The 15,881-nt window shown below is 44.0% G+C and overlaps 1 protein-coding gene and 1 pseudogene across 1 annotated transcript; one reads left to right on the top strand and one right to left on the bottom strand.

The window, feature by feature from the left end:
- Positions 1-1,880: 1,880 nt before the first annotated feature.
- ACCSL (1-aminocyclopropane-1-carboxylate synthase homolog (inactive) like) lies at positions 1,881-6,636 on the bottom strand. Its single transcript, XM_036221604.1, is given in 10 exon segments — positions 1,881-1,960; positions 2,730-2,883; positions 2,970-3,112; positions 4,372-4,513; positions 4,613-4,658; positions 5,193-5,196; positions 5,297-5,363; positions 5,610-5,679; positions 6,024-6,094; positions 6,546-6,636. Coding segments are annotated over 10 exon segments (789 nt in total). The 5' UTR covers positions 6,558-6,636.
- A 6,517-nt stretch (positions 6,637-13,153) lies between these two features.
- Positions 13,154-13,272, top strand: LOC118603440 (annotated as a pseudogene).
- The last annotated feature ends 2,609 nt before the right edge of the window (positions 13,273-15,881 follow it).

Below are 15,881 nucleotides of genomic sequence, written 5' to 3'. Positions count from 1 at the left end.
GCTTTGAGCACTGTTGGTGGTAATGTAAAATGATACAGCTGCTGTGGAAAGAAGTATGGAGGGTTCTCCAAAAATTAAAAATAGAATTACCATATACCCCAGCCATTTCCCTTCTAGGTTATTCCCAACATAATTGAAAGCAGGATCTCAAAGACATATTTGTACGCCATGTTCATAGCAACATTATTTACAATAGCTAAAACATGGAAGCAACGTGTATCCCTCAACAGATGAATGGAGAAGCAAAATGTTGTATATACATACAACAAATTATTCAGCCGCAAAAAGGAAGGAAATTCTGACATAGTCTGCATCACCAATGAACCTTGAAGACATTATGCTGAGTGAAATAAGCCAGTCACAAAAAGACAAAAACTGTAATGATTCCGTATATGCAGTGCTTAGAGTAATGAAAACCACAGAAACATAAAGTAGCGGGTGATTGCCAGGGGCAAAGGGAAGGAGATAATGGGGCATTATTGGTTAATAGGTATAGATTTTTAATTTTACAAGATGAAAAGCGTCATGGGGATGGATGGTGGTGACGGCTGCACAACAATGTGAATGCACTTAATGCCACTGAACTATACACTTAAAATGGTTAAGATGGTTTGTTTCATGTTAGGTATATTTTAACACACACACACACACACAAATTCTTAATATCAAATAAAATCCAACAATATATAAAAAGATGATGCATCATAACTATATGGGGTTTATGGCAAGAACATGACATTGGCTTAACATTTAAAAAGTCAATGTAACCTACCACATTAATAATTTTAAGGAATTATATCTCTCCAGGTACAGGTAAAAACATCTGACAAAATTGAACTCCCATTCATGGTAAAACACTCAGCAAACTAGAACTGAAGGAAATTTTGCTACCTAGTACTGGGCAGTATGAAAAATACAGCAACATTATGCTTGAGTGAGAGATTGAACTCAATCCTGCTAAGAGTGAGAACAAGACAAGAATGTCTCCTCTCACCACTTTTCAACATTGTACTAGAGATTCCAGGCAATACAATTAGAATAGAAAAATAGATAAATGCTGAAAAAGAAGAAAAACAATTTTCATTTATAGGTAACATGACTGTATAAATAAATTCCCTCCAAAACAATAAAGGCTAATAAGTGAATTCGGCAAGGTCACAGTCACTGTCAGGAGATGATTCTTCCTGGGTCTCTCATGTTATTGCCTGTCTTACAAGTGGGGGGCACTGGCCGCCATTGTTCTAGGCTGTCTTTTCCAAGGATATACAATGATATGTATATAGGTGTGTGTATATGTGTATGCTAAACTGCCTTCAGTCTCCCATTACAGAGATTCCCAAGAGCCTTTCTGGTTCCCTTCTTCACCTTTCCGGTCCCATGAGCTCCCAAATTCATCCAGTGAACTTACATTCACAGTATTCTTCATATATAACCTGCTTTAGAATTTAAAAGTAAAAAGGACAAAAAAATTAAATAGTTCCCCCCAACATGATTACGAAGAATGAAGAAGAAAAAAAACAGGCCTGGAATTTAAGAGAATATGGAATTTATTAGGTAATAGAATATAAGAATAACCCCATGTAAATAGAGATGCAGGGAATGCTTTATTTCTCTAGGCTTTCCCACTCTGACCCTCATGAAAGCATTTTACACACACACAATGGCTAGCAAAGAACAAAAAGAGGAAAGGCTTCTGAAAATGACAGATGCACAACTTAAGAAAGGTGATGGCTGGGCCAGATGAGCTAATTTCTGGAGAAGCCTACTGTTTTCTCTGTCCAAGCACCAGGCCAAGTCCCCAGCCTTATAGACCAGAGGTTTATGTCAGGGACTTCCTGAGCATGTGTTGATCTGGAGCTGCTGGTTGGGAGGCCGACGGCTTAGTCCCTTAGAGCATCCTTCAGTTGCTTCTCTGTCTGCTCCTGTTTCTGCTCTAGTACCTGAGAAAATCGATGCATGGCTAGAGGGTCCAAATGGGGACAGAGAAAGAAAGAATTAGTGGGTTGTCAGGTGGTCCCCTAACATTCCCAGGTCACGGTAGACCATCATGGAGCCTCTTGTCAGAGATGCTGAACTTCTGACTGCCCTTCTTAGAAATAGATTTCCAAGTCTACCAATCTCATCCCCAATGGCTCTTTTTCAGCTTCATTGTCACAGCATCTGCCTGCCAGACCCTTCCTGTCTCATATCAAATCCTGTAACCTGGCTTTGGCCTTGACATCATCAAGTTTTCTATTGCCTCTAGTGTCCCTTCACTCAGTCTATTCTACACATTAGCTCAAAATCTATTTCTGTAGCATCAATGTTCCTTTATCACTGCTCTATTCCCAGTAGATACAACAGTGTCCAGCAGGTGGTGAGATGCAAGAGATCATTGTTAAATGAATGTCATGTTCTCCACAACCTTCAGAGGAGAATCTCCGCAGGATAACATACAGGGACCTCCATGATCATCTACCTGTCTCTTTCGCCTACTTGACTTCAAGCCCCACAGGGCAAAGTGCCACTTGTGATCAGCTTAGAGTCCCAATGCCCTGCTCAACAGTAGGTGCCTATACTCACTGTTTGCAAAGGAACTTAATTAAAATATGAAAGAGTAAACCTTCTATGGTAAACAGGCTGTAGCTGTAGGTTGCTAAAAGCCAATAAGGAAGACTCAATTATTAGGTTACAGAAGTAGATGGGGCACCTTTGAAAGATGCCAGGATTGGGAACCTGGCACTGCTCACCGATTTTCAGGAGGAAGGGCTTATCTGCAAAGACGAGGCGGAACCAGCCAGGCTCCTTACACATGAAGGCCTTGCCAGAGCCCAGCATCAGCTTGTTGTCCAGGAAGCGGCGATGGAGCAGCTCCTCTTGCTCATATGTGCACGGGTCGAGGTACTAGGCAAGGCAGAGGGACAGGGATGAGCCTGAGACTCCTCAGCAGAGTCTGCCCAAGAACTCCTGTCCTCACCCCTAGAGCTCACCTTTTTCAGGTTCATCCAGATATAAAGACCAGAGCCACGACTGAGAAAAGGGATCTTCAGCGCCTTCAACTCATTGGTGATGTACTTGTGAGCTGCCTGCAGCCGGGAACGATTGGTAGGCAGGAAGACTTTGTCAATCCATTCTGGAGGGGTGGGGGAAGAATGCTCTCACAGATTTTGTGGCAGAAATCGGCCAAGAGTTCCTTACCAAATGTTCCCTATCTGAGCTTCCCGACAACTATTTATATCCAAGACTGACTCTATTATATTTGAGCTGGTGGCATCCATTCCCAACACTAATCTACCTACAGCACTGTTGAAGACATCGGGCTTCTCGATAAACCAGTAGGAGTGTTCTGTTTGAGTTAGCACTCCGGAGACTCGAAGATTCTCCTCTGTATTGGGTTGCGCTGCTGTTGTCAACTGAGCAAGTAGCGAGCACTCACAGCTCCTGTTACCTCCTGCCTTACAGCCTTACACGGTGGACTCTGAGGAACCTAGAAATGCTTGAGGGCCAGTTGCAGCCCCAGGTTGTCTAAATCAGAACCTCTGGGGTAAAGTTCGCACATCAGTATTTAAGGTGCCCACATAATTCCCTTGTGCATCTGAGATTGAGAACCAGTGTTCAAGGGGCTGGGTGCCTGGTTTCTGCCAAATATCAAAGGGCCTGGTCTCATGTAGGGAAGTGTCTAGTTGGAGTTCTCCTACTTACTCATTCACTCACCTGAAGTTGAAAGGAAATTATTTTCTAAACCAGCTTATCTGGTTATTTTCATATATTTCATTATATCCCAGCTCTTAATTTAAATCCTTTAGCCTGGCATCTGCTCTACTACAAGGAATTAAAGAAAGGGGGCCTCGTCTAAGTTTGGGCCATTGCATTAAAAGAAGTTCTCTCTGAAGCCAGCATTCACGTGAGATCAAAGTGGGCAGGTAAATTTGGGTGCCACAGACGTAGCTACACCAACTTGCTCATATTGGAGTTCTCCTTTGGCCACTTTAGAAGACGAAATCAAGTCACACTTAAGGAGTCAGGGCATTTCTTCACAATTTTTGTGTGAGCAAGCAGGGCGTCAGAGATGGAAATCAGGTTTCTGAAGTTCCCATCTTGATTAAGTCACAGTAGGATTGCCTATCCCCTTTCCAGGCAGAACATGAGCTACCAGGCAGCCCAAAATTAAAGCCCATCCTGTGTTTTAGACCAGCACCTTCCTCTTCTGTCTACACCCTACTGTACCAGCTGAGCTGCATCCTGCCTTCCTTCAAACTTCTCGTCCTCCACCATAAAACCCAAGACAGTGAACAGGGTGTCAGTGTACAGAAGGCACATCAGAAGCCCAAGGAGACCCAGGAATTCTCCATAGTCATGAGTCTGCCAAGATACCTGGGTGGCGCACAGTACCTCTGTCATGGAGAAGCTGACGCAGCTTGTACTGGGCAATGCCAGAGACGCTGTGGAAGACGCCAAGAGTGCTTATGGCAGAGATCACCTTCTTGTTTTGGGTGTACAGCGCGCCGAAATGAAAACCAGAGATCCCAAAATCCTAGGGGATGAGAATTAGGGGAGGGAATACCTGGTTCATCTGCCTGCTGTTGCTGGCTCCCCTCCTTTTCCTACCCAATAACAAGCAGCCGGGACTCACCTAACTGGGGCCCCAGATCACATGGGTCTTCTTGGGGTCAGGCGAACTGGAGAGAAGAGAGTACAATCAAGATTATGGAGAAATATTTGAAGGATGAATACTTAGGGCTAGATGGAGTAAAGGGAAAAGTAGACTTGAGGTCCTTCCTAGACAAAACAGGAACTTTTTGGCACCAGAGACTGGTGCTCCTATGAGAATCTAATGCCTGATGGTCTGAGATAGAGCTGAGGAGGTGATGCTAGTGCTGGAGAGTGGCTGCAAATATAGATGAAGCTTCACTCGCTAGCCAGGCGCTTACCTCTTTCTGTGTGGCCTCGTTCCTAACAGGGGGTTGGGGACCTCCATTGTAAAGGATTAATGATAGCTATTGGCTTCAATTTTACTTACATTATAGCTTCTCGTTATCTAATTTTCGTTTCCTTGATTTTTTTTTGAGGCTTTAAAAGACATTTCTTAGATTTTAGCCAGCATTTTGTGTCCCTTTCAGACAGAAGGTTGGTCTGAATAGTCAGGGGTCCTCAAATTATGTATTGTCCTAGGTACATAGCAGGAAGATGTTCTTATCATATCAGAGATTCACAGCGCTATAGGGGACAGATCTTGAGTCAAGATGCTCATCTTCCTTTCAGCCCAGTGGCCATGTGCTGCTGTTTCTCCGAGGGAGAGCAGAGCCCTTTGACTTACCACCTGAATCACACAGAACCATGGCCAGTGCAGAGAAGACAGACCAGCAGCTACTTAGAATCACCACCTGAAGAATATGATAGTAGGCAGGAGTCAAAAACCAATCCCCATGAAAGAAATGCTAGCCCTCTTGTCTCCCTCCCCTGGAGGGATGGGCACCAGGATCCTCATCAGCTGGGACCTACTGGCCTTCACTATGTCCTTGTCTTGAAGGTCTCTACATGTTCTCCCTGTACCGTCCAGAAAACACAGTGAGTCCCTCAAGAAAACAGCCCTCCTCCAGAATGGCAGTGAGGCTGGGAGACAGACTCATATTTTCTGGATCAAACTGGATAGGTGACTTTCAGTAGTAGGTCAGGAATTGGGCCACTTCTTCCTGCAGGCTGTGAACAGATCCAGAGAGACCTTGTGGTTCCCAGGTCTAGAATTCATTGTCATCCAAAGGTCAAAGCATCCAGTCATGTCACAGTGCATAGCATTACTGACTATGGCTATCAACTTCCCAGGAACAGATAATAAACTCCAACGAGAACTCAGGACTTTTGAATTATAGGGCAGTACTATTTCACTACACCAGGCTGCCTCCTAATGTCCTCTAGGTATTTTCTACAATTGTTATCTAAAGAAACAAGGAGGCAGCCAACCAAGAATCCAGCATCTTGAGACCTTCCCTGCATTAGGTCAGGTGCTTGTGGGCCAGGAGACCACAGATCTTGAGGTTACTTACTATGGAAGTCCTCTGGTTTCGACATATGGCAAAAGGTCATCTTCAATATAGTTCATGTCACTCCGACTTAACTGTTGACAAATAGAATGTAAGGACAGACAGACCAGACCAGAGAAACCCATCAGTCTTCACCCTGCTCCTAGGATGCGTGTGGGTATTTGCCCTATAACACAGGGCCTCCCAGAAAGACAATGAGGACACAAGCCGCATGCTCCTGAATGAATGGGGATCCCAATCTTCTCAGATTACACAAATAGATTACTTACTGAAAAGTGTTTAAGAACCTCCCTGACCCTACACTTGGGCCCGAGGCTCCCTTGGGAGCCTACTCACCCTAAACCCATCCAGAGACACCTTGAACACAGCAAATTCGGAAGGACAGATGTGCTATTCTAGAAGCTATTTCCCCCACTTTCTTCCCCAAACTCTTAAATCCCAGACTTATATTTACCATGTGCTGAAGAACAGTCTAGGGGGACTGAGCCTGCTGGTGGTCCCAGCATGGCCAGGAACTTGGTTTACCCTTTCAATCATGAGATCAGTGCAGAGCTTGTTCTCACTGACACCAAGGTTAACGATGCCCTGGAAGTGGAAGGAATCCAACGTCAGTCCTCTTGCCTGGCCCCTAGATGGACTCCTTAAAACATGTCACGAAGTACTCACCCTAGACAATTTCACATGGAGAGCTCACTGCTTTAAAGGGGGTGAAGCTCAGAAAGGTGGAATAACCTACTAGTCACGTGACCTTGGTGATGGGCCGACTCTACCTTCCTGGCCCCAGAGCCTGGATCCTTAAGCACCACAGTCACTGCCTCATACCCTTCTCTGCAATTTCCACTTCCTTGTAAGGGCTTTTCAAATTATTGGGGTTACCTAACTCGCTTTGTACTCAGAAAAGCACATGGCCACCAACCACAGATCACTTAGCTAGAAACAGAAGCGAAGGTATGACTCATGCGGTCCTCCACCCTCTGGCTGGAGATCTGTTGCAAACTTCCCTTGCCAGAAGCTTTTCATTGGCTCCCTATCACCAAGGAATAAACATCCTCACACCTCACAATGGCCTATGCCCATCCACACCTCTCATCGCAGTGCTCACGTTCCCTCCTCTTGCCATATCCCATCTTACAGCTTTCACAATGCTGTTCTCCCTCCTGGAGGACCCAGCCTCCAATCACCACCATAGAGCCTTTAAGACGCTTTCCCAGACCACCCAAAGTGGGCATCCATTAGTGATTCCAGAAACATTATTGAAGTTCATTTCCCAATGGCTGACTGCAGGCAGTCATTACTAGACAGAGTTCCATGTGGGTAGGTTCACCTCTGCCTGTGACCACAGTGACTCCCAGGGGGTCAGAGCACGGATGTAAGGAAAGTAGGCAGAGAGGAGGAAGGGAACCCAGACCCGGCTCTTCACCTTTTTTTGGCGTGACACTTTATTCTGCGCCCATTCTCTTATCTATAAGGAGATAACAGCACCTACTTTTGGGGCCAGGAAGGGTAAGTGAGAGAGCACAGTACTTGGCACAGGACTCTAAATCCTAGGGTTTGGGAGTATGCCCCCACCCCACCCTCACCAAGGCATTCTTATCCTTGTGGTATTTGTTTCTCGGTAGTTGTCAAAGTCCTGGAAGGTGGAGTGCTATAAGATAAACATGTCAATCCCACGGTTGGACAGGTCGCAGCCGATGAATGTAGCTTCCAAATCACTCAGTAGGTGACCTCCCTGGTCAGGCCACCTGGATGACTGGGCCTGCTGCCCACCTCCAACATCACCACAAGAGCCCAGGGAAGGGAGCCCCGTTCCACCAGTGGCCTCAGAGTGTAAGAGGTTGGCCGCCTGGCACATTAAATGGACAAGGATGGCTTCCCGCTCCCTGGTGGTCTGACTGTGCCTTTGCTCCTCCAGCGGCCAGACCCTGCTGTGGATGCTGGGTCTTCAGTTGCACGACGTAGTCCTCTATGGTCTTCTGCAAGCACAGCATCATCTTCAGCAGCTGGGTGTGAGTGCTCTGGTTTCTGAGGCCCCGGCTGCTTATCTGGCCACAGCTCTTATAGTCGGTGTCCAATCGGGAGCTCATAATCTGGGTGTTTTAGCCTCAACAGGCTGCCTTGAACCTGCAGAGAAGAAAGGGGACTTGCACTGCAGCAGAGGAAACTCCCCCTGACCCTCACATCCAGGCCTGCTCTCAGGCTGGCCTTTGATTCCTCCCACCTCCATGCCTTGGTTATAGGCCCTAATTGGTTCAGTAATAGTTACCCATTCATTCAAGAGCAATGTCTAAATGGCCCCAATGCTTTTTGGTATTAAAATGTGTCCTGAGGCAGAGCCTTAGGGATCACTGTGAGGAAAAGGCTCCAAGTTCTCCACCTTGTGCTTCAACCAGAGTAATGCCTGCTTTCTAAGATCCTAAGGAAGAAAGGGGATTCTGATACTGGAAAGGAAAGGGAACGGAAGGGAAAGAATACTGAGTAAATCATTCTGCTAGAATAGGGGAGCAGTAAACTACTGCCCAAGGGCCCAATCCAGCCTGCCACCTCTTTTTGTAAATAAATTTTTATTTGAACACAGTCACATTTGTTTGGTTTACATGTATTATTTATGGTTGCTTTTGTACTCCAATGGCAGAATTGAATAGTTGTGACACAAACTATATAACCTACAAGGCCTAATATATTTACTATCTGGGCTTTTACAAATTTCGACAACCCATTCTAGAACATCAGCCCTTCTTTTCGCCTGTTTTTCCCAAGTTAGCTATGCTAGATAGTCAACGCTCAGTCCTCCTATCCTCCTTTCTTGCGTTACTTCTTGTAAATGCCTTCAACCCGCTCACTGTGGCAACTGCCTTAGACTTCTATCACTAGTAACCATGAGCTGGATGCATGCTTTCTGAACTTTAAAGCCCACAAAAATCACTTGGAGGGCTTGTCAGGGCAGAGATGGCTCGACCTCATCACCAGACTTAGATTCCGTAGGTCTGGGTATGAGGCCTGAGAATTTTCAGTTCTAATACGTACCTAGGACAATACATAATTTGAGGACCCCTGACTATTCAGACCAACCTTCTGTCTGAAAGGGACACAAAATGCTGGCTAAAATCTAAGAAATGTCTTTTAAAGCCTCAAAAAAAAATCAAGGAAACGAAAATTAGATAACGAGAAGCTATAATGTAAGTAAAATTGAAGCCAATAGCTATCATTAATCCTTTACAATGGAGGTCCCCAACCCCCTGTTAGGAACGAGGCCACACAGAAAGAGGTAAGCGCCTGGCTAGCGAGTGAAGCTTCATCTATATTTGCAGCCACTCTCCAGCACTAGCATCACCTCCTCAGCTCTATCTCAGACCATCAGGCATTAGATTCTCGTAGGAGCACCAGTCTCTGGTGCCAAAAAGTTTGCGGACCACTCCTTCATAAGACAGTCCTCACATCCCTGACTCCAATCCTTCTTTTTCTAAAAATCTAAATTCATGTATCTTCCACAAAATTCCATATTCTAAGTCCTTCTTCTAAGTCATAGTCCCCTGACCAACATATATCACATCTTGGTTATTTCTTTCACAGGTTTGTGGCACCAGCACATCAAAGTACTACACACTCTGCCCAACTTCTCCAAACTATGTTCAATCTGCTCGTGATGTTCCCACAGCAACCTGTACTTCTTCTAAATGACACATAATGTGTTTACTTGTTCAGTACCTGGCTAGGTCAGCCTTCATCATTACATCCTTAGCACAGTGCCTGGCACATAGGTAACTAGTGGGAGAGGCACATCCATGAGAATGTTGCTGAGTCAGTGAACACATTAGCCATGGCCTAGGACTTTGACCTTGGAAGACAGAGTAACAGCCTGATGAAGCCACAGGACCAAAGATGTACCAAGTTCTGACTTGGGATGCCTACCTTTTATCAACTGTAACTCACCAGTGTTGGTAACACACAGCTTAGAAAGTGAACAAATAGAAGCTCTTATGCCTGGACTAATCCTTTGATCCACAAGCAAAAGCTTTGTTCTTGCCTGAACTGCCACCCCTAGATGTGGGCACTCAGCCCTAGGGGTAAGTAGGACACACTGTCATTCCAGACACTGGGATAAGCATAGAGGAGTAGTTCAAGGGGCAAGTGAGATTCCTTTGATTTTGCTTTCTAAAAGGTGGTGGCATCCATGTTGGTCTTGAGGAATCGAGATGGTAGAGATGACCTCCATTGAACAGGAAAGTAGCTATCACCATGGGCTCTGATAATTAGTATCTTTGTTCCATGTCACCTTAATAAAAGATATGATACCTTTGTAGTTTCAGCTACACTATCACACAGTCCAAAATTTAAGCAGTTATTCCAATTCAGGCTAGATTAGGGACTCTCTTGGACTTCTTGTCCCGGAAGTCTTTGCTATTACAAAGGTTCCATTATTCTGTCTCGCCCACCTAGCTCTCTGCCAGAGGCTCTAGGTACACAGAAAACAGGGATCAAGATGGGGCAGGGAGGTTGGAGGCCAGAGTGGGCCAACAGGCTATTGGAAGAAGGAGCCTGTTTAAAATAGTTGGAATGAGAACCTCACCAGGCAAGTTTATGGAGCAGAAAATGGGGACCAAGTCCAGTAACTTGTTTCCTTGTAAAATGTTTCCTAATATAAGGAAAAATGTGGCAATGCCATGAAGACACCTGGCAGTTGGATTTCTTTCAAGACCTGTCTTTTCTAAAGAAAAAGTCTATTGCGAATAATGCTGTTCCACAAATTGTCTGGTATTGGAGTATACCAACCTTCTTCTTGAGTGTAATTGCCCATACCTTGGGTTTTAATATTCCTCGGCTTCCAAGCATCTACCTCTCAAGCCACACTCAGGGGCCTTCTATAGCAGCTAGAAGTGGTGTCTTAGAACCGGCCCAGCTGGTGCCAACAGCTCTCCGATAAGAGCTGAAGGACAGACAAACAGTAGAAGCTGGGAAGTGAACATGGGAAATGAACTAGGAAGAAGATGGTCTCCTGTTAATTTGTGATCCAGCACGTGGTTATACTGTTTAGACCAGGATACTTCCAATGCTACTTTTCCTAGTATCTACAATCCCTTCTGGCTCGGTCTTGCCCTCCAGCCTTCCTTCCCCGTGCCATGCGCCAGCCTCCCCTGGTGTCTCGGTATTCTTTCTTAATTTGGATTCTTCCTTCTTAGTATGGCAAGTATGATAAGGATGGTAGAGTTTTTTTTAACATGCATGGTAAGCAGGGTGTTTGGGGATATAAATCCCTATATACAAGATGCAAATTGAAAGCTCAGGTAAAACCAGCCTTGAGAAGCCTAGATTCTATTTTATAGTGGTTATACACCAGTTGTGGAATGCGGAAGAACTATCTCCCCTGTCTGGGCAACACTTTTTCCACATGTAGATGAGGAGGTATTTGCTTTAATTCAAGGTGATGAAACTGAAGCTCAGTGAAGACAAGGATTTAAGCCTAGACCTCCCACTTTAGCTCAGAACTTCTGAGAAGAGTGAACTAGCAGAAAACCAATCTTTGCATGGACTGCAACCTGGCTTCCTAGCATAATGCACAGAAAATTTCAAGTTCTAAAGCTGGATTACTGCATTCAACAATATTGCCATCCTGTATTGTGAATGACTCAAAGTCCTCAGACAGAAGGAAACAAATACTCTGGAATTCTTACCTTAGTCTTTGCATTTCTCAAAGGGTCATTTTGTTCAGCACACAGAAAATCCAGGCATATGAACAAACTGCATGAGCTAAAACCAGCAGACAACAAAAAGACCTACTGGACTCCAGCTACTAGGAATAGATCGAAGAGTAGAAATTGAAACAACAGATTTGAAAGAAGACAAGCCATCCTAGAGGTTAAAATCCAGTGACAAAAAACTGAAAAGCTTCAATGGAAGGGTTTCATAACATATTAGATACAGGTACAGAGAAAGTTAGTGACCTGGAAGAAGCTGAAAAAACTTTCTAGAGTGTGCCATGAAGACACAAGAGAAAGAGACAGATGATATAAGATCTAAAATATACACATGCAAAACACATAATAAATATTTTTGGAGTTCTAAATGAAGAGAAAAATGCTGCAGAAACTGTTTGAATAAGATGTTTTATCAATGCCAAATAATCAGACAACAAAGCATGGATGCAAGACCCACAAATGCAAATCAGAATAAAGAAATACATATCACAGTGAAGCTACAAAAAAGATAAACATCTCAAAAGTAGCCCCCCCCAAAAAAAGCAATAAGTTACCTTTAAGCAATAATAAGCCAAAACTGACTTCAACAACATTGGAAATCTGAAGACAGTGAAATGTTATTTTCAATATACCGAGAGATCATTCCCAGCCTGGAATCTTGTGACCATCACAGGGTCATTCTTTCAGCAGGCAGTACCAATTCCTCCCTCTAGAGGGCCTGAATTTACTATGGAGAATGTTTTACGCAACCAAGTAGGTTTGCCTTTAAAAATTAATTCAAACTGCGTTAAAGAAACCGGATACAGTACATACTATACAGTTCTACTTATAGAACAAGCGAAAGTAATTGGTATTAACAGAAATCAGAACAGTAGTTGATTAGGGAGGAGGTTGGGAAACTGACTAAAATAGGGTGCAGCAACCATATCATGATGGGGTGGCAGTTACATGGCTATCATTATTAGCCAAAGATCAAACAATATACTTATGAAATTACCTATACTTAAATAGGTTTTTAAAATGCAGTTATAGCTATTAAGGCTGTGAGGATATAAATAGCTAAATAAATTTATTTCCAATGCTAGCCCTTCCAGTAGAAAGGCCAGTATGGGGGAAGGCTTCAAGTATATAGAAGGATAGTTACATAATTATTTTATAGTAAAGAAAATGAAAAGCCAGTTCTTAAATAATAATAAAAGACCACAAGCTAATCTAACCAAGAAAAATAGGAGAAACACATGCAGAGAATGAGATGGACTAAAGACTATTTTGAACACTTCTATGGATGTGCTTAAGTCTAGATGAAATGGATAATTTAGTTTTAAAATGGACTTTATTAGTCCTAATCCTAGATGAGGAATAAAATCTGAACAGTTTCCATAGACCACCTAGGAACACAAGGTGCTGTAGGTGTTAAAAAATAAAATAAAATGAAATGTTGTCTATGGCCTTGCTACCCTGACTGTGCCCAATCTCGTCTGATCTCAGAAGCTAAGCAGGGTCGGGCCTGGTTAGTACTTGGATGGGAGACCACTTAGGAATACCAGGTGTTGTAGGCATTAAAAAATACTAAAATAAAATAAACAATTTCCATAGAAGTTATCAAAGGGCTAACTCCCTAAAAAAGCATCAGGCACAGTGGAATTCTACCATATATCTAAAGGAATATGTTGTTCCAATGTAAATAACACTGTTCTAGCATCCACGTTTTATAATCAAATAAACAGTGACATTAAATTTGAAGTTTATATGAACAACTATGGATGAACCTCATGGATGATTAGATAATCAATACTTAACAGCTAAATAGCACTTAGCAAACAAATCCAATGGCATCATAAAATAACCTTCTGACCAAGTGGGGTTATATTAAGAATGGAAGGATAGTTAAATTCTACAATTTATATTAACTTCATTAATAGATCCTGGGGAGATAAAAATCACTTGATCTAAAAAGACACCCATTCCTGGCTTAGATCACTTAATACAATGACTGGATACCTCTTTAACATAAGACATCTCTCTGAACTCCCGAATGAAAGATAAGCCATTCATTCACTGTCAGTTTTAAATATCTAATATTGCACCAGAAGTCTCAGCCAAGAATATTAGGCAAGGAAATAAATTAGAGCTAGAAATAGGGAATTTGATTATAGCTATCTGTAGATTCTTACTGCCTACCGAGAAGACACAAGGAATTAATGGACTATCTACGAGAAGAATTAGTACGGTTATAGAATAGGGACCCACCTCATGTCTCTGTAAATACAGTTTTATTAGAACACAGCAACACCTATGTTGCACATATATGCTAGCCAGAGTTTGGTTGTAAACATTAGACCGCTGTTTTCAACCCAGCCACTCAGCTAGTGAGTGAGCCTGCAACCAGCCAGCAGCCCCATCCCCATGCAGCTTTGTTTTGACTTAACTCTAAATGCTAGGAGGTAAGAAGTATCCCCAACTTTCAGACAGAGCAATTAAAGACATCATTTATTACAGCCCATTGAATTTAACAAGGTCCCCCAATATATTCAGAACAAGTAAGACTGGAGAAAGTTACTTTGGGGCACACAGAACCCTCCAAAACCACAATATTATCAGTGACGGCTAACTGAGCACTGCCATGAGCTAGGCTTTGGTTTAAGGTCTGTGTGATTAAATCACACAGGTGATTTAATCCTGACACTGATGCTATTGGGAGAGCATCTCCACTAGCCTCACTCTACAGGTGACAAAACAGAAGCTCAAAAAGAAGTCACTCAAGTAATATGGGACAGGAGGCTTCAAACCCAAGTCCGCTACCCTCAGACTCCACCACCCTCTTAACCATCCCTCATCAAGACCTCTTTCTGGAAGAGTACACTTACATTCAAGGCTCGGCATTCACTCTTGGGGATCCATAAGCCCGCTAAGTCTATAGATGACCCAACTCCACTGGGGGTCCAGAACCCAGTTGAAGCCCCAGGTGATGTTGGGTCCAAAGCCCTTTTTCACATCACACCCCATAGCTTGCCCAATCCTGCCACCAATACTTACCTTTGTCTCTGTTTCCACTCACTTCTTTGGTCTAAAATGCTTACGTCCCATGAAATTCTCCTTGACCATCAGGGCTCAGAGACCTCTCACCACCCTCTTCCTCTCACTAAGCTTGCTTACTACTCTGGGTCTGCAGTTCTGGTTTTAAACACAAGTGCTTTCAAGGGCAACTAAAAGATCCACCCTTTCCCTTCCAAGGAGATCTCCCCAGGAGCTCCCTATTACTGAAAATGAACTTTCTTGGCACCAATACAGAGTAAGGGTCACAAAACCCACACCGGAGAGCACCATGCATTGGAGTCGTGGTTCTCAAACTTTGGTGGCATCGGCACTACCTAGATTGCTAAGAAAGAGCAAGAGGCTCTCGGAAGTAGGCTAGGGCCTGGGCCAGGAAGGTCTGTCGAGATTGCCAGATGATTTGAATACTTACCAATGTTTGAGAACCAATGGAGCAAGTGAGTTTCAATTAAATCACAAACGAGTTACTGACTTTCCCCGTTTCTGGGAAGGCCATGATTGAGAGCAGGTTGAAATGGGTTAGCCCAAGGCAGAGGGACAACTTGACAAAGAAGCTTCGAAGTGAAGCCAGTAGGTTTGGTTCTAATCTCCCAGTCCTACCTGACCAGGGTCCTGGGAAGACCCAACCAGCCTTTCTGGTCCTCAGTTTCTCCTTGTTAAAGGGAGGGAGACCATAAAACCTACCTCACAGAGGGTGATTTGAAGGCTAAGAGGACATGCCAAAACGATAGGACAGGTAGAACTGCCCCTTAGCTGTGTGTGTTTCTAGCTCCTGTTCGGCCTTCCCTGAAGCAAACAGAGGCAAGGCCCACAGCGGCCCCTGGTCTGAGAACACCCTGCCTTGTGACTGTTCTCCAACGTTAGCAGGTGCTCATTTAACATGCAGATATTTGGGCTTCACTAAGGGACTCTGATTCAGTAGGTCTACGATTGGGCCCAGGAGTCTGCCCTGCAAAATGAGCCTATAATATAAAGCACACAGGGTGGACAGTGCTCAGGACCTTCGCTCTAGCTGGGCTCCCAACGCCTGCACTGCTCTGACCCCCAGATACCTGCTTGGCTCACACCCCCGCCTCCTTCAAGTCTTTGCTCAAATCACCTTCTGGAGACCTAC

The sequence above is a fragment of the Rousettus aegyptiacus genome, unplaced genomic scaffold (assembly GCF_014176215.1).
Source record: "Rousettus aegyptiacus isolate mRouAeg1 unplaced genomic scaffold, mRouAeg1.p scaffold_m13_p_5, whole genome shotgun sequence".
Classification (NCBI taxonomy): Eukaryota; Metazoa; Chordata; class Mammalia; order Chiroptera; family Pteropodidae; genus Rousettus; species Rousettus aegyptiacus.
This window is presented reverse-complemented; position numbering and strand designations above follow the sequence as displayed.